General features: G+C 40.5%; 3 protein-coding genes across 10 annotated transcripts in view; 2 read left to right on the top strand and 1 right to left on the bottom strand.

The window, feature by feature from the left end:
• Nucleotides 1-18,976, bottom strand: part of si:dkey-264d12.5 (golgin subfamily B member 1) — a 45,346-nt gene extending 26,370 nt beyond the window's left edge. For 3 of the 5 annotated variants that reach the window (XM_019359268.2, XM_019359269.2, XM_019359272.2), the window contains exons 1-9: nucleotides 15,697-15,753; nucleotides 12,074-12,244; nucleotides 11,876-11,996; nucleotides 11,424-11,635; nucleotides 11,237-11,329; nucleotides 10,669-10,834; nucleotides 8,075-8,146; nucleotides 6,742-6,857; nucleotides 5,070-5,171 (exon numbers count right to left, since the gene is read on the bottom strand). In XM_019359268.2, coding sequence (XP_019214813.2) covers nucleotides 5,070-5,171; nucleotides 6,742-6,857; nucleotides 8,075-8,146; nucleotides 10,669-10,834; nucleotides 11,237-11,329; nucleotides 11,424-11,635; nucleotides 11,876-11,996; nucleotides 12,074-12,244; nucleotides 15,697-15,729 — 1,086 coding nt within the window. In that variant the 5' untranslated portion in view covers nucleotides 15,730-15,753. Of the gene's footprint in view, nucleotides 1-5,069; nucleotides 5,172-6,741; nucleotides 6,858-8,074; nucleotides 8,147-10,668; nucleotides 10,835-11,236; nucleotides 11,330-11,423; nucleotides 11,636-11,875; nucleotides 11,997-12,073; nucleotides 12,248-15,696; nucleotides 15,754-18,806 lie in introns of those variants that run through there. The other 2 variants (XM_019359270.2, XM_019359271.2) reach the window with 2 other exon arrangements.
• emp3a (epithelial membrane protein 3a (MAM blood group)) overlaps nucleotides 1-27,560 on the top strand; it is a 37,146-nt gene that overhangs the window by 4,382 nt on the left and 5,204 nt on the right. Inside the window, exons 1-3 of one of the 4 annotated variants that reach the window (XM_019359267.2) lie at nucleotides 23,555-24,153; nucleotides 25,636-25,731; nucleotides 27,226-27,334. The exons of 1 other annotated variant lie outside the window; for it this stretch is intronic. The gene's annotated coding sequence lies outside the window, so the exon portion shown is untranslated. Of the gene's footprint in view, nucleotides 1-23,554; nucleotides 24,154-25,635; nucleotides 25,732-26,352; nucleotides 27,335-27,560 lie in introns of those variants that run through there. 2 more of the 4 variants (XM_005453456.3, XM_019359266.2) reach the window with 2 other exon arrangements.
• Nucleotides 13,367-15,633, top strand: LOC109202263 (piggyBac transposable element-derived protein 3-like). The gene is made up of 2 exons (XM_019359273.2): nucleotides 13,367-14,659; nucleotides 14,899-15,633. The coding sequence occupies exons 1-2, from the start codon at nucleotides 13,974-13,976 to the stop codon at nucleotides 15,179-15,181; spliced, it is 969 nt and encodes a 322-aa protein (XP_019214818.1). The 5' UTR covers nucleotides 13,367-13,973; the 3' UTR covers nucleotides 15,182-15,633.

Genomic DNA, 27,560 nt, shown 5'->3' with positions numbered 1-27,560 from the left:
TTTCTGAGTAGCTTTTCTGCTTAGCAATTTAATTTAAATCTTTTGATACATCCCTTTTTCATAGTATAATCTTAACGTGCTTCATCTGAATCACCCTTTCTGTGTACTCACTACCTAATTTATAGCCAAAGTATTCACTCACTGTCTCTTTACTGTTTCGCTAGCTTAGCTTAGCTCGTAGCCGACTCGTTAGCACCATGGCTACTTCACCTGTCCCTCCTGCACTTTCCTGCTCATTGTGTCAGATGTTTAGTTACTCCTCGGCCTCCTTTAGCAGTAATGATACCTGTAACAAATGTAGCATATTTGCAGCTCTGGAGGCCAGGATTACTGAATTGGAGACTCGGCTTCGCACCCTTCATTCACCCGTAGCTAGCCAGGCCCCTGTAGTTGGTGCAGCCGAAGATAGCGTAGGCCCCGCTAGCTGTTCCCCGGCAGACCCCAAGCAGCTGGGGAAAGAGGGCGGCTGGGTGACGGTGAGGAGGAAGCATAGTCTTAAACTGAAGCCCCAGGTACACCACCAACCTGTTCATGTGTCTAACCGTTTTTCCCCACTCGGCGACACACCCGCCGGGGGTCAAACTCTGGTAATTGGTGATTCTGTTCTCAGACATGTGAAGCTAGAGACACCGGCAACCATAGTCAATTGTCTTCCAGGGGCCAGAGCAGGCGACATTGAAGGAAATTTAAAACTGCTGGCTAAGGGTAAACGTAAATACAGTAAGATCATAATTCACGTCGGCAGTAATGACACCCGGTTACGCCAATCGGAGGTCACTAAAATCAATATTGAATCGGTGTGTAACTTTGCCAAAACAATGTCGGACTCTGTAGTTTTCTCTGGTCCCCTCCCCAATCAGACCAGGAGTGACATGTTTAGCCGCATGTTCTCCTTAAATTGCTGGCTGTCTGAGTGGTGTCCCAGAAACGATGTGGGCTTCATAGATAATTGGCAAACCTTCTGGAGGAAACCTGGTCTTGTTAGGAGAGACGGCATCCATCCCACTTTGGATGGAGCAGCTCTCATTTCTAGAAATATGGACAAATTTATTAAACCCCCCAAAATATGACTATCCAGAGTTGGGACCAGGAAGCAGAGTTGCAGTCTTACACGCCTCTCTGCAGCTTCTCTCCTCCTGCTACCCCCCCAAAAACCCATCTCCATTGAGACTGTGTCAGCTCCCAAAAAGACAAAAAACAAACCAAAAACCAGCAATAAACAACTTAAACATAAAAAATCACAAAGAAAGAACAATACAGTATCCACATCTGAACCAAAGAGTAAAACAGTGAAATGTGGATTATTAAATATTAGGTCTCTCTCCTCCAAGTCTCTGTTAGTACATGACTTAATAATTGATCAACAAATCGATTTACTCTGCCTTACAGAAACCTGGTTGCAGCAGGATGAGTATGTTAGTTTAAATGAATCAACACCCCCGAGTCATTCTAACTACCAGAAACCTCGAAGCACAGGCCGAGGGGGCGGTGTGGCAGCAATTTTTCACACCAGCCTATTAATTAACGAAAGACCAAGACAGACTTTTAATTCATTTGAAAGCCTGATGCTTAGCCTCGTCCACCCCAGCTGTAAAACTCAGAAACCAGTCTTACTTGTTATCATCTATCGTCCACCTGGGCCTTACACAGAGTTTCTCTCTGATTTCTCAGACTTTTTATCTGATTTAGTGCTCAGCTCAGATAAAATAATTATTGTGGGTGATTTTAACATCCATGTAGATGCTAAAAATGACAGCCTCAACATCGCATTTAATCTGTTATTAGACTCAATTGGCTTCTCTCAAAATGTAAAAGAACCCACCCACCACTTTAATCATACTCTAGATCTTGTTTTAACGTATGGCATAGAAACTGAACATTTAACAGTGTTTCCTGAAAACCCTCTGCTGTCTGATCATTTCCTGATAACATTTACATTTACAATAATTGATTACACAGCAGTGGAGAGTAGACTTTATCAAAGTAGATGTCTTTCTGAAAGTGCTGTAACTAAGTTTAAGAATATAATCCACCCACTGTTATCATCTTCAATGCCCTGTACCAACATAGAGCAGAGCAGCTATCTGAACGCTACTCCAACAGAGGTTGATTATCTTGTTAATAATTTTACCTCCTCACTACGTACGACTCTGGATACTGTAGCTCCTGTGAAAACTAAGGCCTCAAATCCAAAGTCCCTGACTCCGTGGTATAATTCTCAAACACGTAGCCTAAAGCAGATAACTCGTAAGCTGGAGAGGAAATGGCGTGTCACAAATTTAGAGGATCATCATTTAGCCTGGAGAAATAGTTTGTTGCTTTATAAGAAAGCCCTCCGCAAAGCCAGAACATCTTACTATTCGTCACTGATTGAAGAAAATAAGAACAACCCCAGGTTTCTCTTCAGCACTGTAGCCAGGCTGACAAAAAGTCAGAGCTCTACTGAGCCAACAATCCCTTTAACGTTAACTAGTAATGACTTCATGAACTTCTTCACAAATAAAATTTTTATCATTAGAGAAAAAATTACCAATAATCATCCCACAGATGTAACATTATCTACAGCTACTTTTAGTACCATCAATGTTAAGTTAGACTCTTTTTCTCCAATTGATCTTTCTGAGTTAACTTCAATAATTAATTCCTCCAAACCATCAACGTGTCTTTTAGACCCCATTCCTACAAAACTGCTCAAAGAAGTCCTGCCATTAATTAATGCTTCAATCTTAAATATGATCAACCTATCTCTAATAATCGGCTATGTACCACAGGCCTTCAAGGTGGCTGTAGTTAAACCTTTACTTAAAAAGCCATCTCTAGGCCCAGCTGTCTTAGCTAATTATAGGCCAATCTCCAACCTTCCTTTCATATCAAAAATCCTTGAAAGAGTAGTTGTCAAACAGCTAACTGATCATCTGCAGAGGAATGGCTTATTTGAAGAGTTTCAGTCAGGTTTCAGAGCTCAGCACAGCACAGAAACAGCTTTAGTGAAGGTTACAAATGATCTTCTTATGGCCTCTGACAGTGGACTCATCTCTGTGCTTGTCCTGCTAGACCTCAGTGCTGCATTCGATACTGTTGACCATAATATCCTATTAGAGCGATTAGAACATGCTGTAGGTATTACAGGTACTGCACTGCAGTGGTTTGTATCATATCTATCTAATAGACTCCAATTTGTACATGTAAATGGAGAGTCCTCTTCAGACACTAAGGTCAATTATGGTGTTCCACAGGGTTCAGTGCTAGGACCAATTCTATTTACATTATACATGCTTCCCTTAGGCAGCATCATTAGAAGACATAGCATAAATTTTCACTGCTATGCAGATGACACGCAGCTCTATCTATCCATGAAGCCAGGTATCACAGACCAATTAGTTAAACTGCAGGAATGTCTTAAAGACATAAAGACCTGGATGGCCGCTAACTTTCTGCTTCTTAATTCAGATAAAACTGAGGTTATTGTACTCGGCCCTGAAAATCTTAGAAATATGGTATCTAAGCAGATTCTTACTCTGGATGGCATTACCTTGGCCTCCAGTAACACTGTGAGAAACCTTGGAGTCATTTTTGACCAGGACATGTCCTTCAACGCACATATTAAACAAATATGTAAGACTGCTTTCTTCCATTTGCGCAACATCTCTAAAATTAGAAATATCCTGTCTCAGAGTGATGCTGAAAAACTAGTTCATGCATTTATTACTTCCAGGCTGGACTACTGTAATTCTTTATTATCAGGATGTCCTAAAAACTCGCTGAAAAGCCTTCAGCTAATCCAAAATGCTGCAGCAAGGGTACTGACAGGGACTAGAAAGAGAAAGCATATTTCTCCTGTATTGGCTTCCCTTCATTGGCTTCCTGTTAAATCCAGAATTGAATTCAAAATCCTGCTCCTCACATACAAGGTCTTAAATAATCAGGCCCCATCTTATCTTAATGACCTTGTAGTACCATATCACCCTATTAGAGCACTTCGCTCTTGCACTGCAGGCTTACTTGTTGTTCCTAGAGTATTTAAAAGTAGAATGGGAGGGAGAGCCTTCAGTTTTCAGGCCCCTCTTCTGTGGAACCAACTTCCAGTTTGGATTCGGGAGACAGACACTATCTCTACTTTCAAGATTAGGCTTAAAACTTTCCTTTTTGCTAAAGCATATAGTTAGGGCTGGACCAGGTGACCCTGAATCCTCCCTTAGTTATACTGCAATAGACGTAGGCTGCCGGGGATTCCCATGATGCATTGAGTTTTTCCTTTCCAGTCACCTTTCTCACTCACTATGTGTTAATAAACCTCTCTGCATCGAATCATATCTGTTATTAATCTCTGTCTCTCTTCCACAGCATGTCTTTCATCCTGTTTTCCTTCTTTCACCCCAACCGGTCGCAGCAGATGGCCCCGCCCCTCCCTGAGCCTGGTTCTGCCGGAGGTTTCTTCCTGTTAAAAGGGAGTTTTTCCTTCCCACTGTCGCCAAAGTGCTTGCTCATAGGGGGTCATATGATTGTTGGGTTTTTCTCTGTATTTATTATTGTGCTATCTACTGTACAATATAAAGCGCCTTGAGGCGACTTTTGTTGTGATTTGGCGCTATATAAATAAAATTGAATTGAATTGTATTAATTAATTTCAGCTGATATATGTTGCCCACCTGTCTCCTACTGACTGACCAGCCATCTGTGCAAAGATAGTTCTGTTTTCCTCTCTGTCAAGCTGTGTTATGTTTGCCCAAGCGCTGCCTAACCTTCCTTTCACGAGCTCCTGTTTGCCCTCGCTCCTTTTCCCTGTAGGCTTTTGTTCATTTTAGATTATTCAAACAGCAGTTAAAACTTTCCATGTCATACTCTCACTCCTGCATTGTGCATATGAGTCTCCTGCCTATGTAAACCCCAAATTTGCTGTTGCATTCTTAGTTGTGCATTTATGTAAGAGCAGTACCAAAAATAGCGTAAGACCAGTTTAGCAGGTTTCAAAGCTAACTTCCTCCAAAACGCTCCTGTTACCAAAATATGTATATATAGCATAAAAATGCAAAACTTTGAGTTAATACATCATGTTTAAACAGACTTACTTCAGTCATCTCTGTTACTTGTTTGGCTGGAGCCTGTTTAGTTAGGAGCTCCTCCTGTAAGGCTGCCTTCAGCTGCTCTGCTTCTTCTTGCAGCGACACGACCTAAGACAAACACACATACAGTACACAAAATAAAAGAGCAGCTCACAGGGGCCTTTATGCTACATACATTTGTGTAATGTCTGTTCTGCACATGCAGTTAACATGTAGGTGCATGTACCGCTCATATACTTCAGATTCAGCTGTGAATTAACAGCAAAGTCAAAATGAGAACTGAGAACTTTGCTATTTTAACTAAATTATACTGTACAGAAAATAACAGCAAATAAATCTAACAGTTTCACAAAGATACAGTATTGCACAAAAGTCTTGCCCCAACCCTCATTTCTTTATATTTTGATTCAGAGGAGCGAGAGCTCCTTGTATTTATTAAAAAGTGGTCCTGAGCAATAGTTCTCCAGGTTTTCTGAAGGTCTTTTAAAGTTTTTCTTTGGACACTGGCTGCTTTTTCACTCATTTTCAGTCCAGTCCTTCAACCTGATCCTTTCTCAGAGGAATGTTTTTCGTTTGTTTAGATGCTTAACGCTGACCTATGAATAAGTCGAGCACAAAAATGCACCTAACTAACAGGATGAACCACTATTGTGCACACACATAACGGACAACTGTTGCTAGCTGCCTGCTGGAAAAACACAATTTATTCCCATTTATTGCCATGTCTTTAGTTGGCGAAAGAAAACACAGTTTGAAGGCATAAAATAGTATTTTTGCATTAACAAGGTGATTTTTGTGTGTGTGTGTGTGTGTGTGTGTCTGAAGGGAACGTGCTTCAGACACACACGTGCTGCTGTTGTTCAGCCGCTGGTTTCCTCTTTCTGTTGCAAAGTGGGCCAAAAACAAAGAAGAGAGATGGGAGTCGCGACAGATAAGCTGATCAGCTGATCATTGATCAGTTTCATGATTGAAGTAGCAACAGGAGAGGGAGGGAGTCGCTTTATATATCGGTTGTTATGCTTAACGTGGGAATGCTTTACAAACATTCAGAGATGAACTTTACACACTTGCTTTACTTCTCTGTGGGATAACTTTCTCGGAGATGAAATGCTGGTTTGGTAGCGAGGCTCCAAATACTCAACCAGACAGCCGACAGGTCTCGCACGCCACAGCCGCTCTCTCACGTGATGCATACTGCTCCGACGTGCTAAGGTTATGAGCTGAGTTACGCCATGTCGCAAGTTTTGTGAGGTGCTTTCGTGATTTTTAATGGATCGGATTACATTTTTATTTCTCTCCGATATCCCATCCAGTAATTTACGTCAGTATCGGACCGATAACGATACATAATATCGGATCGGTCCATCTCTAAACAAAATATAAACAAATGATGGGTGAATTTTGCATAGTACTGTGTTATTTACCACAGCTTTTAATATATGTGATAACATGTAAATGAAATTAGTGTCAAATGAGAGAAAGAACATTCCACATAATTCCTAATGAACAAACCAAAGCAAAGAAACCAAGTACAGCAAGTTATGTGCTTGATTTGTGTTGAGTACTGTAAATGTAATCTAATGCTCTTCTATGAAAAGATCTTATCCTCAGCTTATGGACGATAAAAATTCTTCATTGTATGTTTTTGTAAATTACTTTATTCTAGCTGGTCTCTTACCGTCTGCTGCAAAGAGGTTTTCTCAGCATCCAAGGAGCGAACCCTATTCCTCAAGGCTCTGATCTCGAGGTCCAGGCGATCATTTAGCTCTTTGGTCTTTCGCAATTCCACAATTTCTTAAAAAAAAAAAAAAAGTACTCATTAGATCAGCGGTCCCAAACCTTTTTTGCGCCATGGACCGGTTTGTATCAGACAATATTTTCATGGACTGGCCTTTAAGGTGTCGCAAATAAATACAACTAAATAAAACTAGTACTGGTACCAAATAAAAAGAAGATTTATTCATAACACACGGGAAAAGACACAGGAAAACTGAGTTAACGATACAAACAATTTAAAAAAATAACGCTGAAAACGCTGAAAATCATGAATTTCACACCCGAGCCTCAACTCTCGCAGCCCAGTACCAAACGACTCGCAGACCTGTACCGGTCTGTAGCCCAGGGGTTGGGGACCGCTGCATTAGATGATGATAATGATGATAATAATAATAATAATACAACATGCTATCACTGTTATCATTTTTATTTTACTTTAAACACTTTGAAGCTCTACTTAATAAATGTGATTAATTTACATTTTTTAAACACTGTACTACCTGCTGTACTCCATATTTCTGAAGCTGAAATAATGCTCCAGCAGTCTCAGTTTATTGGTCCAAGTCTATTATACAAAACACTGATCGCCACCAGCGCTACCCCTCGGCATCCTAGTAGATGCATCTATGTTGTAAATGTAAAAATCCTAAGTCAATTCCTTCTCGAGTTATCGTGTTCACAAGATTTTCAGAATACTTAAAATCTCAACTTGAACTTATCTGAGATTTTTAGGAGATACACCCGAGGCATGAATCTGAATATCCTAGCTCGGGTTTCAATGCCACCTGCCCACCTGGCAGGATGACAACAATACCCCATCAGGCTTTTACAGGTGAGGGGTTAATAAAAGCTGTTTCCTTGCTGATCTGCGGTGGAGGGAAAACTACGTAAAGAAGGGTTTTTTTTCCAGTTCATGAATCTGAACTGTATGGGGCATGTAAACCTGCTTTTGTCTTCGTTTCACAATTAGCTCTTTGAAAACTGTTTTCTAGAATACAATTTTTTGGTAGTGGCGAGGTGTGTTGTTGGCTCAGCTGCAGGGGAGGTGCGGCGCAGTAGTTTCAGGGGAAATGTGTGGAGTAAGCTGGAGCACGGATGAATGCTGGATGACATTTCAGCAAAGAGTTGCTATAAAGCTATTCTAACAACCAAAGTGAATCACAAACTGTGTCTGACTATCTGTTGGGAACTCGTAGTGGCAATTTTGTGCCGAAAACATGCAAAACAATTCTCACCATATTTCTTCAGCTTTTCTACCTCCTGCCGGAGCTGCTCCACCTCCTGCTGTGCTGATTGCAGCTCAGGCTCTGAAAAACAAAAGAAGCTAGAGTAAGCACACAGTTCTCTGAATGAAGTTGGTGTTACAGGGGTCAAAACTTCAGTTTTATTTTAAGAGTCTGCTTTTGTGTTATACAAACAAGGCTAAAAGTCAGTTCCAGATTCAACTAAAGGTATGTGGCATTGTCTTTTCAAGCAGTCATGGCTGATTATTTTACGCTAAAAGAAAATAGGACTGAACTTTGAGGTTGCATGCTTTCGACTAGTTTCATTTGACATACATATGTATCCAGTGTCAAATAAAACACATCAATCTTGAACTGAACACTACAGAATAACTAGAGAACAGATCTCACCTGGCCATGAAAAAGCCTGTTAGCCAAATGTCTAGTTACTTTTGAGCTTCTGAAAATCTTGTAAATAAATTATATCTGCATTTGGACATGGGTGATTTATTGATTGATGTATGTATTTCTTTTCTTTTTTTTTAAAGATGATGATGATGATGATGATGATGTGTGTTGAATGACCCTCTGCCTTGTATGTGTATATTTTCTCTTTTATCCCAGGAGAGGCTCTAATGAGAATGAAATAAAGAATTCTGATGTGTTACTCACAACAACCAGTGTATCACACAGTACTTGTTAATTTTTCTTCAAATAATGCTTTGCTTGTGTATTGTTAGTGCAATTATTCCCCAGAGAGAGTATTTTTTAATCATTTGTTACATTACTTTTACATGAGATGAGCTGTCATGCCCACTGTGAACGACCATCTTTGAACAGAGGCGGTGGCTTACGACACCAACTGTCTGCCATCTATAATCCAGTTTTGAGATCCCTTCCCAGACACCTTAACACCCACTCACATCCTGGGACATTTGACCTCAGTAAATCACATGATCGGGTGGGGCTAGACTTCACAATAGGTTCACCCGAAACTTTGGCTGACTGGGACCCACACCCGTTTTCACACCTTGGCTCATGTGATTAGGTAGAGGATGAACCTCTTGGGGACACTCCCATAGGGTTTAAAATCTGGGACTGTCCACCATTTGCTGTTAGAACTGAAGAAGCTTCTCGGATGAGAGGTAAAACATCTTCAAGGAAACTTAAAAACGTACGGACGCCTTCTTTACAAGTTCCTTAGACTTCACAAAGAAATGTTCAGCCCCAACTTCTCCACTGTAGAAAGGGGTGTGGGTGGAAACAGGGCTGCAGTACTGCAAGCCTGACCGCTCATCACACCTTTGTTACCTTGGTATTTTTCCTCTACCTTGCACACAAGCTGAAGCCAGTTAATTATAGTGTGCAAGTAAAAACATGGGTGAAGGTTTTTTTTTATTTCTAATCGCCCATCTTGCAGATAACTAAAGATGGTATGTAACGCTACTAACAACATAGCTGCTTGATTTGTAATTTAGTACAATAATTCTGAAGATAACCTTTATTAGTCCCACACGTGGGAAATTTGTTTTGTCACAGCAGGAAGTGGACAGTGCAAAAGTTATGAAGCAAAAATTAGAATAAAATAAAATAAAAATAAATACAGTACACAACTGTACAGAATAAAATAAAATACTATATACAGTAGAATAAAATAGAATAAAATATACAATAAGAGAAAAATATAATACAAATGCTATATACAACTGAGTAAAAATACAACGATGCCAGAAAAGATTATTGCACTTTAGTCTTATTGCACATGTGTGGATGTGTGTGTGTGATCAGCTGCAAAAGTCTTTATTGTGGAGTCTGACAGCAGTGGGGAGGAAAGACCTGCGAAATCTCTCCGTCCCACACCGTGGGTGAGGCAGTCTCCCACTGAAGGAGCTGCTCAGTGCTGTCACAGTCTCATGCATGGGGTGGGAGATGTTGTCCAACAGGGATGACAGCTTAGCCACCATTCTCCTGTCACTCACCACCTCCACTGGGTCCAGAGGGCATCCTAGAACAGAGCTGGCCCTTCGGATCAGCCTGTTCAGTCTCTTCCTGTCCCCAGCAGAGATGCTGCCGCCCCAGCAGACCACACCATAGAAGATGGCTGAGGCCACCACAGAGTCATAGAAGGTCTTCAGGAGTGGGCCCTCCACTCCAAACGACCTGAGTCTCCGCAGCAGGTACAGCCTGCTCTGCCCTTTCCTGTAGAGGGCGTCTGAGTTATGAGTCCAGTCCAGTTTGTTGTTCAGATGAACACCAAGGTACCTGTAGCTGTCCACAGCCTCAATGTCCATACCTTGGATGTTCAGTGGTTACATGTGATTAAATTAACTATACTTAGGAGTGTGCTATACCAAACACGGTGGTACTGCAAGGCCAACATAATCACCTCAGGATTAAGTCACAGTGAACGTCTACTCCAAATTCGAAGAAATTCCCTCAGGGCATTCCTGCAATATTTCCATGAATGGGAGGGACAAAATGCCTCCAGGAAAAGCTGCATTTAGCAGATCCATATAAACACAGAGACAATTGTGATTGCAAGCCACCATGAGAAATCAGTTTAAGAATGACAGCCTCTTTATAAATTGCTGATTAATATCTCTCACCATACGCTCTCTGGGTCAAATGAGCAGACTCCAGCTCATCAGTCAAACGCCGGATCTCATTGTGCGCCATTGCCAGCCGACGGGAGCCCTCCTCCAGGTCCCGCTCCAGCCGGGAGCATTCTCTCCCCAAACTGCTTTCCTGGCCAGCCAAAAATCTGGCCTCAGCCTGCGAATACAACACGCATCAACTTACTGCATGTCCAATACAGCAATAACTGACAAGCTCTAAAAGGAAGTAAGCAGGAGCAGGAACATATAGAGTAAATGTTTAGAGGTCCATGCAAGAATTGGACACCTTGAGAAGTGCAGTGTGTCAAGATGCATCAGTCGGGTAGTATCTTGAAATTCTTCTGCCATGCAAATTCCCTAACCTGTGCTCAGAACAGAGCTAAATAACACTGGAACAGAAAATAAGAGTTTGTAGTTAATGTGGATGCTGGTGAATGGCTAACATGCAAGATCTTTATGTTTACACATTATACAAAAATAAAGTCAGCATCAGTTCCTGAGAGCAATCTTAGTGTTTGTTAGTATTTAAAGGAGATGAGCGAACTAACGACATACATACAGGAATAAAAGTATGTTTGTTCTGTGAAGACTTGAGTCCAAAGAGTTTTTTCCATGCGCTCTGCCCATGACGTGGTGCCCCCTTGTGGGCAGCCTGTAGAATAACATTTGAAGACAGCATCACAGACTAGGAAAACAATATGTATGTTGGCCTTATGAGACTGAATTTGTGATGTTCTTCCTCTAACCTGGGATACGCCGGTGCTCTTCACTTGTGCTCCTTTCCCCATATGATTGGCTGTGTTTCCATATCCCGTCACCTTGTCTGTAAGCTCACTTGTCTCAAGCAGGGAAGCCCTCTCCACCAGGAGGTATGCCACCTGCTCACTGGGGCTGCTGTGAATCAACTCTGTGAGACCCTGTTGGTACAGCATTTTAGCCACCTCGCTAATCTGGGCATCTGACAGAGGAAATCAGTGAGAGGGGTTGATTACTCCCTAAATTTGTGAGCAATCAAGTAAATACAGCATGTTTAGGATGATAAAAGAATAAGAAGGCGGAGTCCTTTAGAGTATGAGACTAAAACATCTGTCTTTAGAAATTTATGGGTAAATACCATCCAATAATGAGGCAACACTACATTAATTCTGCTCTTGAGTTACTGTAATCTGTATATTGTGTAGGTAAGAATTTTTCACACCTTGAAGTGATATTAGGTGCCGCAGCTGCTCCTTAAGGTGATCATTCTCTTCTTGTATCTCCTGAGCCAAAACATTTTTGTGCTCCGTGAAGAATCTGATCTGCTCCAGCGACTTGCGTACCTTACGCACAGAAAGGACAGATAACAGACTTTCTCTCTTATTGTCACATTCTGATATCTTCAGAGGGGATACCTTACCTCCGCCATTTCTGCTAAGTGCTGAGAGCGGTGGGTTTCCAGGTCTCTGGTCACTTTGCTGAGGCGGCTCATCGTGTGCTGAAGGGCACGCCATAGCAAACACAGCTGAGCTTCCTTTGAGGAGTCAGGAGGAAGACCTTCCTCTTTACACCAAGCAGAGATCTCCTCCAGCTGCTTTTAGTGACAGTGAAGGCAACATGTGGCTGAAAACTCAAAACTCAATAACACCACGTTCTGGGAGATTTTTACTGTTTCCTGCTTCTTGAATTACTGAAAGATAAATTATGTATATGATAAGTTATTTTTTTAAAAAGTCATTTTTCAGCCTGAGGATTGATGCTACAAGCTGCAGAGCAAAAACACTGCAACAAAAGAATGAAGTTTGGAAGCAGACAGTTATGCTCCAACACAAGACCGGCTTTATTGTGCATCACTAAGGCCTGATTTAGACTTCAACATAACATAACCTCTGCAAGTGTCCAAGCATTTATGCTTGTTATGGACACACTGTAGGTTATGACACGGATTTCCCACTCAAGCATAAATTGGTCATAAGGTAGTTCTAGGTAAGGGCACAGCTCAGCCCAAAAACGCAGAGTGTCTTGCCTAGGGATGGGTATCGTTTAGGTTTTATCCGATACCGGTGCCAAACCGGTACTTTTGAAACGGTGCCGGTGCTTAAACAGTGCTCAAACCGGTGCTTAAAGAATGGAGAAAACAAACTTTGTCCAAAAACCTCTCATGTTTAGCTGTTTTTTTGTAAAAAGATAACAATGTTAGCCTTTTCTGCAGCTATAGGGCATATATGGTATCACTCTTGACTGGAAGTAGTGCTTAAACAATGGAAAAAACACAAACTTCCCATATGGAAAAGAAATAGTAAAAACTTATACAAGACTTGCATAACATGTGGCCTACTTCATATAGTGAATCATTTAAGGCTTATATGATTCACTCATGAAAGTGGCCACTTTCTCATTACTTTCATATATTGTTTTAGTAAGTATCCAAAACATACAAGTTTCATTTATATAATTTTTCAAGGGATCTTATATCTGTTTTCACTCTTGTATGCTTTTCATACAAGTTTCACACAAGACAGATACAAACTTTATAAGATTTTTATATATCTTTTACATATGGGTTTGTCCAAAAATCTCTCATGTTTAGCTGTTTTCCACTCTTTCTTTGGTCATTTTAGCCTTTTTGGCCAGGGTGAAGGGAGTATCTGCCATCAAACAAGAAGACAGCCGCATGTAACTACGACGGTGTTTGCTAGTTCACCTTACATGCATTAACCCGTTTTGCCCCACTGGCAACAATTGTTGCCAAAGTTTATCACTGTCATTTTCGACTCACAATAAAAAATCTCAAAGGTACTAATGCAACTTTTTCCACTTATATGCTAGTAGACAACTTAGACAAAGGTTTTGATTTTTAAAAAATCGTTTCCAAGTGCTTCCTATCGCATGACATCATCTGCTTCCCGCTCTTTCTGGCTGAAGACATGGCGGATGCAAATCATCCTGGAAAGAGGTAATTTTCATAAATTTCTTATGACTTTCCCCCCAAACATATTTATAATTATTTAATCATTCAAGTCTCTAGAGTAACCCTCCCCAAAAAAATTGTACCTAGGATAAATATTTTTTTGTTCATGGGCTTATTTCTGTGAGTGGCAACAAAAGTTGCCAGTGGGCACATAGCATGTCGCTAACTAAAGGAAAACACTGTCTGCAGGATTGCTCCTAATTTACTTATTTTAAAATTGTAGAATGATGTACAATGGCTCATTTTAGTCCTTTTAGAATAATTCCTAGCTAAATAAATTCACATTTTTAAGCATCTAAATGACATCAACAACGCAATCCCGATAGCAGAACATGTGGCAGTAGATGAGATGATGATTGAGTATTTTGGAAGGCATGGGTGCAAACAGTTTATTAGAGGGAAGCCTATTCGTTTTGGGTATAAAATATGGAGCTTAGCATCCTCCTCCGGGTTTGTCCATCAGATGGAGCCATATGTAGGAAGCCACACACATCTGGTGGAAACTGGACTTGGTCAGGGTCCAAGTGTGGTTCTTGGCCTGGCAGAGAAAGCTGAAGTGCCACCTGGAGTCAAGTTTTACCACGACAACCTCTTCACAACCCTGTCCCTGGTGGATGAGATGACCCTGAGAGGCTATGGCAGCTGTGGCACGATGCGACAAACTCAGCTCCATAACGTTCCCTTCACAGCACCCCAGACCTTCAAGAAGACACCCAGAGGAGATGCTGAGTATCTGGTTGAGGCAGAGAAGCTGATTGTAAGGTGGAATGACAACAGCGTGGTCACCGTGGTGTCGAACATGGAGAGGGAGTTCACCGAAACTGAGGCGAAGAGATGGAATAAACAGAAGCGGACTATGGACAAGGTCAGACAGCCCAAGTGTATCCAGGACTACAACACACACATGGGAGGAGTGGACCTGCATGACCAGTTTGTCAGCCGCTACAGAGTCAACATCCGGTCCAAGAAGTGGTGGTGGCCATGCTTCAGCTGGGCCCTGAACAGTGCCATGGTGAACAGCTGGTGCTATTACAGGTACACAAGGCTGTATGTTATTTAGTGATATCACAATCGAGTTGGTGATGTTTGACTCGAGGTCATCGCTAGTGCTCTTCGGTCGACAAGAGCAACAGTGATGATATCCAGACCAACATCACAAACTCAAGTGTGATATTGCTTTTACAGAACATTCTACATATGGGGCATGACGTTGTAGAAAGGATGAAACGATGCACATTCATGCATCTATCATGCTTGTTTTGTCATTCATTTAGGTCCTGGAAAAGCGGGGAGAAGGATCTCCTCTCCTTCCAGAGGCTGGTAGCCCAGACCCTCCTCCTGCGCCATGGAACAAAGCCAAGTAGGCAGGGCAGAAGATCTTCAATGGCGGTGGCGATAACTGATGCCACCAGGTTTGATAATTTGAACCACTGGCCCTGCAACACTGGTAGCAGGTACAAGCGATGCAAGAACTGCGGCGGACGCACATCATTTGCGTGTGGAAAGTGTGATGTGCCACTACATGTGGAGTGCTTCAAGAAGTACCACACTGAGTAGAACATGCATGAAAGATGATGGAATGTATGGGAAGAAATATGTTATATATGTATATATGTTTTTAGAGGTTCTAAGAAAAAAATGTTTGTTGAGTTTTTGAGTATAAAAAAATTGAGAATAAAGAAATCAGTTCAAATTGTTTGATGTTTTGAATTTTATACAGGGGGAACCTGAGGCTCCACCTTTTTGTTATTATTTATTATGACTATATTATTATTTTGTTCTTATTATATTATTATTATTACTTCTCTATTATTATTATTAGGTGACATTTGACCTAGTGACAAGCTGTGTGACTACTGGCAACAATTGTTGCCAGTCATAAAAATGCTATTTTCTTCAAAAAAAAAGTACAAAATGGAAAAAATAAATACATAACATGATTCAGAGGGACTCAACTGATAAAATGATATGCCTTACAACTCTGAAAAAAATCTGGGCACAAACGGGTTAATGTGATAATGTGGTTAGCGTACTCAACGTTAATTACACACGAACAACATGAAGCTACTCACGCAGAGGAGAACGGATGCTGCTGACATCATCATCCGTCATCATTTCTGCTACGCTGACAGGGCTAGGGGCCTGGACTCTACTCTTTTGGGGGGATGTTGCTAACTCCAGGTCCGCTAACAGGCACCACACCCGCAGTAGATGTGCACGGTGTGAGGTCTCGCAGCAAGCTATCAAACACGGCAAATTTCTCGGCTTTAAAAAAAAAAACGCTATGCATCGCCAGGTGTTTCATCAGATTTGAGGTGTTACCTCCTTTGACAGTATCACAGTATCAGCTTAAAGCACTTGTTGCAGGCTGCTGAGTTTGCACCTTTTGCTGTGAAGTACAGCCAGACTTTTGACCGCTTCGCCTTGGGCATTTTTAATCTGTAGCTCTGCTCTGAAAGAACGTACGTACCTGGCCCCGCCTACTATCCTCGGAAACGTAAAATGATTGGCTAGAATTGGCTCAGGAAAAAAAAAAAGCACCGAAATAAAGCACCGAAATGTGCGCTGCTTTTCGGTCTGGTTACTACCGTTTATGTCAGAACCGGACACCGGTACCCATCCCTAGTCTTGCCTCTTTCTTTTAGTTTAATCGGTGAAAAAAAGCAGCGCAGAAAACACAAGTCCTGTTTTTAAGGTAGGATTTGGAGGGCAGCCCACAGCACAAAGCCTCCAAAGCCTGTTAAATCTCCTGGAGATGTTCTTTTATTGGCTCCTTTCTGACTGGCTGCAGTGCACTCAGAGTTCTAATTTTTCAATAAGATCAGTTTTATGGTATTCAATTGTTTTTGTATTATTCTAGAAATGCACTCAAATGGAAAGTCTTTGATATTTCTTCTAAAGAGATGAAGCGATTACATTCACATGTGAACTAGAAGGTGAGGCACTTTGTGATGATGTGGCATTTTATTTGGGTAAAAGAGTCGTTTGAAAAAAGAAATCTTTCCAGGAATCTAAACTAAATAAAATCTAAATACACACCTCCATGGTTCAGTAGCCTGTGATCCACTAATCTCAACAACACTGCTTTAGTTCTGTGAGGTCTGCAGGCATTTGTTTATGCTTAAGTCCTACCACACACAGCATTTCAATCAGGCTGAGGTGCAGACTTGCTGCTGTGCTTGAGATCATTGTCCTGTTTCATGATCCAACTGAATTCAAACTTTAATGGACAGATGTCCTCTGTCAAGTCTCTGCTGTGTGGCAGGTAGGAACTGAACCAAAAGTGCATGTCTTATAAGATAAGGTGCAAAACTCAAAACAGCTTTATTGTCGACGCCTTGCAAAAATGACCAACTTAACAAATTCAGGAGCTAATTATCAGACAAGCAGTAACTTACAGGGACAGCACACAGTTAAGCGAACAGGCAACAGGTGGAAGGTCAGCTGACACTAATCACAGCTAAATGAGACAAGGGAAGCAAAACTGAACATAATGTGCAGAGGGTACCAAAACAAAACAGGAAGTAACAGAACATGGGAACAAAAACAGGGGGTTGACTCTGAGACAGAAAGGTAAACGAATATAGAGACATATAAAGACATGACAGGAACAGCAGATAAACATGGAGACATGACTTACACTGAGACCCCCACAAAGACACAACAGCTTGATGCAGAAAGAAGACAAAACACAGACAATAGACGTCATGCAGAAGACGAAACATAGATGAGACTGGGACAGAGCGGACACAGAAGGGAGCTAACATTATAACGAGCAACCAGGACTAGAGGCACAGAAACTCAGAAAGACAAATAATTAAACTAAATACCATATAGACACTAGAAGATAAATAACATCATGATTAGGAAAAACTCCACTTCTGCAGGAGAGACACCTTCAAATAAGACTGAAATAAGTAAGGACAACCTGGAGAAAGATTATGCAAGCATGTCCTTTGGGCAGATGGGACAAAGCTACAGCTCTCTGGGCAATGTGACACTGTTTATGTTTAGAGAAAGAAGGGAGTCAGAAGGAAGCAACACCATCTTCATGGTGAAACATGGTAGTGGGACTATTATGCTGTGATGATGCTGGAATTTTTTTTTGTATTTTTTCTGTATTTTATTCATCTTTAGGCATGAAAAGATGAACACAAATACTTGAGAAAAAAATTCTGAATCCTGATTCTTTTTGCTTCATGATTTTTTTGTCATAATTTATGCATGACAGGGTTAAATAACAATAATTACAGTGAAACACTACATACATCTATAGTAACATTAAACGACCAGTGGGTGGCGGGGTATGGAGTGACACGTCAGTGTCCAATGTAGTGGTTTATGTGCAAGTATACCATCAAAATGATACAAATACAAGAAAACAGCCTTTGAACACTGGTCCACTGTAGTGACCACTATCCGTGAAAGGGTTAAGTATCCATAATGTATCCATGTAAAGATTAACTTTGAGATTAAAAAGCTCTTATTCAAGAGAGTTAGAACATAAAAGTTCTATAACTATAAAAAGTGCGATAATCTCTAATGTAGAAAAAACATACAACCAATTCGTAAAGCGCTTTGATGTCTATTTACCAACATTACCAAACGATATTAGACCTAAAAGAAAAAAATTAGCCCTTACTGTCATTCATGCTTTCATTTAAAAAAAAAACATTGATGACACAAACCGCTGAGCGGAAACACGCAAGCGTAAGAATAAAGTTTTGAAGCAATGAGACATGTTTTTATCAGTAATCTTTTTAGCTGCAAGCTCTCTGTGCTGTAGTTACAGCTGTTACACAGACATCTGTTTCATCCTGTGCAGACAGCCGACATTAACCGGAGTGTTTAGGCAGAACCGCATTTTCTTCCTCGCTGTTTCTGTTGTTCAAAAACCTGACATAACTTAACGACATTACCACAAAAAAATAACAAACTTAGCATATTTGTGCGTTAGTAACTCAGACTAAACCTCTTTCAGACACTCGTGTTGAATATTTTCTAAAAGGAAGATGTTTTAAAAGATTGATAAAGTATGTACAACTTCTACATTTGGTGTCTGCAGTCATATGAAAACGTCCTAACAAGTTGGTGATATTTTATTTTCTGTTGTAATGTAAAGTCGCAGGTTTTCGCTAGCTAGCCATGTAGTGTAGTCGCTGTGAAGAAAAGTTAACGATACCTCTGCTTGATCCATTTGTCCGTGCGTGAAGGAAAACAATTATGAAAAAAAATCCCAGTCTCACGTTTTAGCCCTCATTTCATCGCGGCCAAGTGAGCCGTCATTTGTGAGCCGCGGTCGAGCCAGCCGCCTCTAATCCGCCGCATAAATTTTGTGCGCTTCTACACTAAGTTTTACGGCAGCGCCTGTTCTCCCCCATTCGCGATCGCACACATAGAACCGCGCACACATACACGTGCGCGTGCGTTGACAAATACACGCACGCGCACACATTGCATCGGGACGGCCTGGTTGCATCATATTCAAAAATTCATTAAAAATCATCCGTGATAGTTGAAGTCAAACTTTCAACACAGTTCTCATCTGGGCTACCGAGTCGACGTCTGGGCCAAGTTTAATCTCTATCGGCTGCAATATTCCACAAAAATTAAAGGACAGTTATGCTCAAATTCAGTACAGTCAATCCAAAAACAGTCACATCATATTCAAAATCATCCCTGATGGCTGATGTCAAACTTTCAAAACATATTAATCCTGTGTACTGTACCTCTGGGCCAATTTCATCTGAAACCATTTTCCCAAGAAATTAAAGTACAAGTCTGCTCAAATTTAAAAACTCACACTAAAAAAAATGCAGGGTTATTTTCATAACTCAACTTCTGGGTAAAAGACGTTCGTAAGTTGGGTTAGTGTGACCAAATATTGGTTCAAAAGTCACGACTCAGGAGTTGGGTTGGTGATGTGCCGAGTTCTTCAATTCACTCCACAGCTTGACTCGGTTGGGTCACAGGTTTGGTAGCTTTGATCAAATACTGGGTCAAAATTTTACCCAATTGTTTGGGTTGAAGACAAGCCTCAGAAAAAGCCACATAAGTTTTCACAAACTGCGATTTTCAACTAGACTGTCACCTGATCACATATCACTGGACTTCTCCTCTACTATGAAATAAAACATGGTAAGTAAAAAGTGAATTCTAAGCAATTGAAAGTCATAGGGTCATTTTTAACATCACAATTAACTGGTTTATTCTAGAACTTTACCTACTCGTTAAAAGGCCTTTTAGCAGATAACACCAGCTAGCTTGTGATGAAGAAAGCAATTTTACTTAAAAATGCTTGATATCGTTTTCTAAAGTTAGTTTTGAAATGAGGCTGAGGTTGCTCTGTTTGACAAACCGTTTAGAGATCACTGTATCTAGGCAACAGCAACATATGTGAGTATTTATACTGCCACCACCAATATTTACGCAACCATCTTTGATCCTCACTCTGAGACCTCGGTAGTGTTAAGGTCCGCCACTCCGAAGTTTACGTTTAGTCAAAGTAAAATAAAAAAACACCAATTTACTGCCTTCTAAATATCATTTGTATTAAGCCTTTTGGTTCTTAGTCAACATACAAGGCTAAGTTGTTAAAGGGTTAACCTGGCGGGGCTGAGAATGTTGGCTGCATTCAGACCCTGCTCAATATACAGGTAATCTGCTCTCCACTTAGATGGAGGCAGTGCTGACTACTCTGTGACACTGGGTGATCAACCTCTGAGATACGGAAGGTGACCTGGCGCTGGCGGAGGAGCTGAATATCTTCTTCGCCCGCTTTGTGGCCATGGTACCGGAGGTATTGGAGCCACAGCAGCAACACGTGGCCTACAGCAGCACCACCCTCACCCTGGAATATTGAGGGATTGTGCAGAACAGCTGGCTGGGATCTTCACCAGGATCTTCAACAAATCCCTCTACCATAGTGCCATTGCCTAAAAAGCCCCACATCACCAGCCTGAATGACTACAGACCAATTCATCACCCCAGTGGTAATGAAATGCTTTGAGAAGCTCTACACAATACCCGCCATCGCACATCCTCAGCCCCGAGTCTCATGGCTCACCCCAGGGCTGTGTGCTCAGTCCACTGCTCTGCTCTCTCTACACACACAACTGTACTCCTGTCCACCAGAGCAACACCTTTGTGAAGTTTGCAGATGATACCACAGTGGAGGGGCTCATCTCCAGGGGTGACGAGTCTGCTTACAGAGACAAGGTGGAGCAGCTGTTGTCATCGTGTAAGGCCAATAACCTCCTCCTCAACACTTCAAAGACCAAAGAACTCATGATAGACTTCAGAAGGAAAACGGCAGAGATCCCACCACTAATCATTTACGGGGACCGTGTGGAGAGGGTGGCAAACTTTCGCTTCCTGGGAGTCAGCATAGAGGAGAACCTTTCCTGGACCATGAACACCAAACACAGCTGCTTAAAAAGGGCTGTATGTCCTGAGAATTCTCAGGAGGAATAATATTACACAGAGACTGCTGGCGTCTTTCTACAGAGCCACCATCGAGAGTGTACTAACCTATTGCATATGCATCTGGTACACTAGCTCCACAGTGGCTCAGAGGAAAGCACTCCAAGGGGTCATTAACATCGCACAAAGGATCACTGGCTGCCCTCTCCCCACGCTGGAAGATCTACACAATACCCGCTTAAAAAAGCTCAGAACATTATAAAAGATACTTCACACCCTGGCCCCTCCCTGTTTGAACTGCCTCAGGAAGATGGTATAGAGCAATTAGAGTGAGGACAAATAGACTCAAACAAAGCTTTTACCCAACCGCAATAATATGTCTAAATGCTGCTACTAAAAAAATGTCCATCACACCACTTGTTGTGGATAGGCATAGCTTTGGGTCATGTGCTGTTGGTAATAGTAATAGTGATTGCTATATCACCTGTTTGCGGCCCGGGGGAATTTTTCTGAATGAGTGGGTGATGGGGGAAGTTGACTTGCTGACCGCTCAAGCCTGGAATGTTTTGATTACTGTTTTTCGATGGATTTTAAGGATTTTGATAACAAATAAAGGAGTTTTTTAAATTGGAACTTTGACTTACGTTTTGAACAGCGGGCGCGTTAACATTATTCATCTATTCAGCTGCTCAGCGACTCAAAGCTTTGACAGTCGCCAATACTACTCTTGAAATGATCTATGCACTGACTGAAGCATGTGTGGGGGAATATATGTGAATGTTTGCTCATACTATTCTTATTAGCACTTGAAATTAAGTATTTCATTGATTGATTTTATTACCTTTTATTGTTTTTATTTATATTTTTATATTTCTATCGATGATTCAACTGATCGGAGACCACTTTTAATTTCGTTGTACCTGCGACAATGACAATAAAAACATTTTGATTCTGATTATTCTAAAAATAAGAAATGTTATCTTTGCTTTAACTTTTGAATATTGTGATGGACCGAGCAGTGAAGGAACGTCAGGCACAGGTTAAAGTGCAAAAAAAATTTTTTTTTAAATTTGACCCTAAAACAAACTTGGTTAAATTTTACAGAAAATTCAAAATCTTGGGCCCATAAAAGAGGTCAAAGTAACAGAACTCTTCTCAAAAGCTGGTAACAAACAATACTACTAACTCAAACAAAGTGACAAACCTAAACGAGACAAAGGGGAATCTTAAATAGTGGCTGATCAGCCCACAAAAACACAAAAAGGCGTAGAACACACACACATATGATCAAATTAATGAGGGCTCATTTAGCTATGATGGAAGCGCAAAATCTTTTTTGCGCTTTTTACATGTAATTTGTTCTAAAACAGAGCTGGCTTTACATAGCATGTCTTGATGTGTATTGACATGTACATGTGCTGTAACCAAAAACTGATTTGAGGTAATGGATACGATTTAATGAATTATATACTTTTATTTACTTGCATTTTACTTTCATTGATATATTTTGTACTAATTTTACTGTCTATGTTCTATGTATCATATGGCAATAAAAATAGTTTTGAGAAAATCTGTTTTGAATCAAGTTTTTATATTCAGAATTTAATAGTAAGTAGAACATTTAACCTAAATGCTAATGGTAATATAACACTTGTGATGGGTTCTGAGTTTCAACCCAATTTTTATTAACCGCAACTTTAAACATTGGTCAGTTTAACCTAATATTTGGATAGTTATCCTAACCCAGTGTGGTGGGTCAAAATAATAACCCAACCCTGTTAAGTTGAAACAACCCAGGGTTGCCTCGGTCCATATTTGACCCAGCACTGGGTTACAAATTGGGTTATTTTTAACCCAGCATTTTTTTGTGTGTAGAGAAGGTAACTGAGAGGGGTATTCACCTGACAATTTCATGTCAACAATCACAGATGATTTTTAACTATTTTTTTAATGTCATGTTATAATCGATTGAGCTTGTTGAATTTGTCCAGAAAACCCATTTAATTTCTGCAGAATTATGCAGTGGATTGAGACGAAACTAGGCACACATATAAGGTGGGTGTCCGAGAAGAGGAATCCATTGAGAAATTCGTGTCAATTATCACAGATGATTTTGAATACATTTTTACATTACGTTATCGCATTCCTTTAAAGTTTTTACATTTGAGCAGACTTGTCCTTTTACTTTTTGGGACTATAAAAGCAGTTTCAGATGAAACTTGGTCCAGAGATACAATAGGTCGCCCAGAGGAGGAATGTGTTGAAAGTTTGACATCAACTATCAAGAATGATTTTTAATGAATTTGTGAATGTGATGTGATTGTTTTGCATTGACTGTATTGAACATGAGCATAACTGCCCTTTAATTTTTGTGGAATATTGCAGTTGATAGAGATTAAACTTGGCCCAGAGGTACAGTAAGGGGAACCAGGCCATCCCAATGCAATATGTGTGCGAATGAAGGAGAACAGGCGCTGCCGTAAAGGCAAGTGTAGAAGCGCAAGAAAATTTATGTGGCGGATAAGAGGCGGATGGCTTGACCGCGGCTGACTTAACTGCGGTCTCATACCACTCGTTCTTTCTTTCTTTCTTTCTTTTTGGCCGCAATTGTCTCAAACTGCCTCTGAAAATCCGCTCTCAATGGTACTGGTACCGAACACCGTGAGCATGCGTTGTTTTCTTCCCGTCGTTGTAACGGTACAGTCCTGCGACGACGGAGGAGGGCCTCGGACAAACTCTGGGATTTAAAAAACAGACGCTAAAAATTTTCATTGTCTTTTACACGGGTAAAACATAACGTGGGTGGATGCTGATGGGATACGCAGACCGATATCACCTTCTCAACCTATCCTAAAGTAGTGGGTAATATTTTGTAGGAGATGTTTTCTTCATGCATGGTGTCTGTGAACGCAGCATAAACATTCACCCCTCCCTTAGCTCTTTAATCAGAGGCTGGTTATAAGGAGCAGCTGTGGCCTACTCCTGACTCCTGACATTTGGCACTCTTTCCTGTTGTAGGTGGCGACGATCACAAGTTGTCTTTAAGCATTGCAGCTCGGATTCATTTGCTCTGGCAGCTGTTTAAGCTGTGTAACTGTTAAAGGGTGGTGAGTAGGATCCTCGTAGGTTCTCTGCAATTTGGCTTATAATAGGGTGGACCCCGGCCAACTGTTTTTCTCTCTTGTCACAGGCCTACTCTCTGCTGCTGCCTTCTTGTTGTTGCTTCGTGTTGACTGGCATCGATTGGTTATTTGTGTTTTGTGGTGTATTAACGTTTTATTATGTTTTAAGCGTGCTGTGTGAGCCATTTGCGCACACCTCTGCTGCACTACTGCACTCCTCCCTGTAGGTTGCCTCCCCAATTAGCCTGTCTCCACCATATTTTATCAACTATTTTATTGAGCTGCTATTTTAACTAGGGGGACATAGTGGCAGCGAACCTTGTTGTTTTAAGTAATGTTTATTAATAAAGTGTGTTAAAGGTTTGGTATTGTACGTCATGCCTCTTAATTTGCGGTTTTCTTTTCTGCAGCTCTATATTTGCAGTTATTTTGTTTAATACATCTTGTTTTATGACATTGTTTACCACGCCTCTGCCTTGTTAATAAGGAGCCTGCGTGCCTTTTGTAGCAATTAAAACTTTTGGACCGGCTAATGGAATCTCTTCTGGGGTGTAACTCCCTCCCCAGGTGGTGTTGTCAGTACCATTTAGTTACCTTTACCGGATTTCCTCCTTCACGCCACCACTCTAAGAGGCTCTGGGTGGTAATTCATCCCTGTAACAACTGATTGTAATTTGTCCGCGTGACCCTGAGGGCATCAGGAGAGAACTTTACCAACATGAGTAGTTTATTGGAAAACACGGATAATTTTCATTATTTTCCTTTAGTATTTTGAAATTGTGAGATTAAACTAATTCAGTTTAATAAACTCGTTGTCAATTACAAGGATACGATTTTATGTTTTATTCTGCTCCGGTTTAGTGGTCATGAGCAATAGTTCATTTATGTTTTACTAAAGCGATTGCATATCCACATAATTATGCACTATTATATTGATAGTCAAAAACGCACTATTTTCAAGAATGCATTAAGAAACAGATTACATTAGTTTTATATTTCAAATATGACAGTGCTTTTTTTTTTTTTTTTTTTTTTTTCTGCAGCAAAATTGTATCTCTACGGATTAAACATTTAATAAGCTTTCAGCCTTGCACAGAGTGGATAGTCAAACAAATTGAATCATCATAAATAATTTTATATTTATAACTTTTTCTCAACTTTATTATTATAGCGCTAGGAATAAATAATAAGGGACGGATTCTGGATCAGCACCAGGATGCAAACTTGTGGTCATAGCATACAGTATTCTGGAGGAGGTATAAAATGTCAGTGTGTGTGTGTTTTGTATTTAGTTTTTGTGTGTGTGCGCCATTCATACCTTACCATGACTACACCTTTCTTTTGCCCTACTAATATTCCAGTTTCAGTTTATTCAGTTTATTTCCCAGTTTTTAAATCTGTCGCCCTATGGCTCCAAGAGCTGTGACCAATCTTTGTTTTATTATCTCATAACACTTCTTTAATCAGCTGGCATTTCTCCTCTGGACTTGATGTCTACAGTCTCAGATCAACACAGCCCTGCCCTCCAGCACTATCAGCAGCAGTAACATTGTACCCCATCAGGTAACATATAGGCTGTTTGCTTTGCATTGTCCCCACCTGATGAGTGATAGTATGATGCAATTCTATATTATTAGATTCTGGATGAATGTGGGTTGTTGTTATTCAGCCTGGTTCTATGCGCTCCTTTTTAATTTTGAGCACCTGCCCATAAAACATCTCTGCAAAGCCCTGGTTAAATGTTACAGCATTGGTCTTTGAAGATGTGGTCAAATACTAACAAAACACAAAACATTTATGAAAATAAATGTTTGCTTTTCTACTGCACTTGGGCATTCAAAGCACTTCATACTTTTTACTTTATCTCGTCCACCCTTTTGCACACTTTCATAAAGGCACTTTTTTTTTTTTTTCTATGTCCTTTGCATCTAACATTGGTTTCCTTGGAACTTTAAGTCTATCTTAAAGGGGAGAATAATTCTTATTTGGTGTGGTTGGTTTTTAAATATTGCTCTGAATCATTGTGTATTTTTCACATGTTTGTACAGAATATTGTATTTGTTTTGTAAGTAGTTATGTGGTACATGTGTTTAACTCTTGCTGCCATGATACCCTAATGTCTCTCTTGGAAATGAGATTAATCTCAATGAGTTTTTTTTTTTTTTTTTTTTTTTTTTTTTTTTTTTTTTTTTTTCCTGGATAAATAAAGAACTAATAACCCCCATGCCCTAGAAGACTTTCCCATTTTAAATTTTAGTGTTTTCTTTCTGAATAGTCTGACAAAGAAGTACAACATCAATTTCCCAGTAATCTCAGAATTGGGGAGGGAAGATTTCCAATACAACCAATAGAAATTGCACATTTTAATAAAAATTAAAATGTGCACTGCTGCATTAATGTACAGAGCTATAAGGTTACATGTAGCGTCTGCTTTTTCTTTTTTGTCTGAATAATCAGTTACTCATGTTTTCCTGCTGTATTAGTGAACTGAAACTGAAGAGTATTACTTTATGTCACTTCCCATTTGAGCTTCCTGGATGCTTCAGATTACAAAAAGATTGTTTATTTTCCTCATGTTACTGTAGTGACTGTTATTTGTTGTGGAAGAGATTTGTTTTGTTTGCAACAATAGTCATTCCCAAAGTGCTATTAGTCAAAAATGTGGAATATTTCAGCATGGTGTGCAGTCTGTCCTTTAAAAAAGCAACAACTTGAAACTTGATATATGGCCTTTTAGTTGATCTTCGCTAAACCTTCACCAGAAACAATCACAGTGAAGGTTGGCTGTCAAGAAGCCATTGTTATGGAAGGGAAATGGAGAAAATGATGAGGTACCATATTACACACAGCTGGACTGAAACGGTGGCGACAGGTCTCATGGAAGTTAATCTTTGGTTCCAATCATTGTAAGTATATACAGAGTTGAGAGAGGTGCAACAGTGAGTGTCAACAGCCGTCATGGTTTGGGTCTGTATTTCCACCAGTGGTGTTGGAGATCTTGATAAAAATGTTTGGTTTTTGAGCATGACAATGATCTCAAACAACCTGTCAATTCAGGAAAAGCATACCTGGATAGAGGGAAAAACCACAATCAAGGATTAACCTCCCCAGTGCCTGGACCTCAGCTCACTGAAGCAGTGCAGGATCATCTTGATATGGAAAAAAGGTAAATGTCCTTTAAAATGTCTGGAGAACTATTCCTGAAGATGACTTAAAACAAATAACAAGAAAAGTTGCCTCAGTGAGCTCAGTTCAGTGCAGGTTTAGTTAGGTAGTGCCAAATCACACCTAAAGTTGCTGGCAACAGTGGGAAGGGAAAAACCCCTTTAAATAGGAAGAAACCTCTGGCAGAACCAAGCTCAAGGAGGGGCAGCCATCTGCTGCAACCGATT

This window comes from Oreochromis niloticus, linkage group LG5 (genome assembly GCF_001858045.2).
Source record: "Oreochromis niloticus isolate F11D_XX linkage group LG5, O_niloticus_UMD_NMBU, whole genome shotgun sequence".
In the NCBI taxonomy this organism is placed as follows: domain Eukaryota; kingdom Metazoa; phylum Chordata; class Actinopteri; order Cichliformes; family Cichlidae; genus Oreochromis; species Oreochromis niloticus.
The sequence above is the reverse complement of the archived record's forward strand: the minus strand, read 5'-3'. Positions and strand labels throughout refer to the sequence as shown.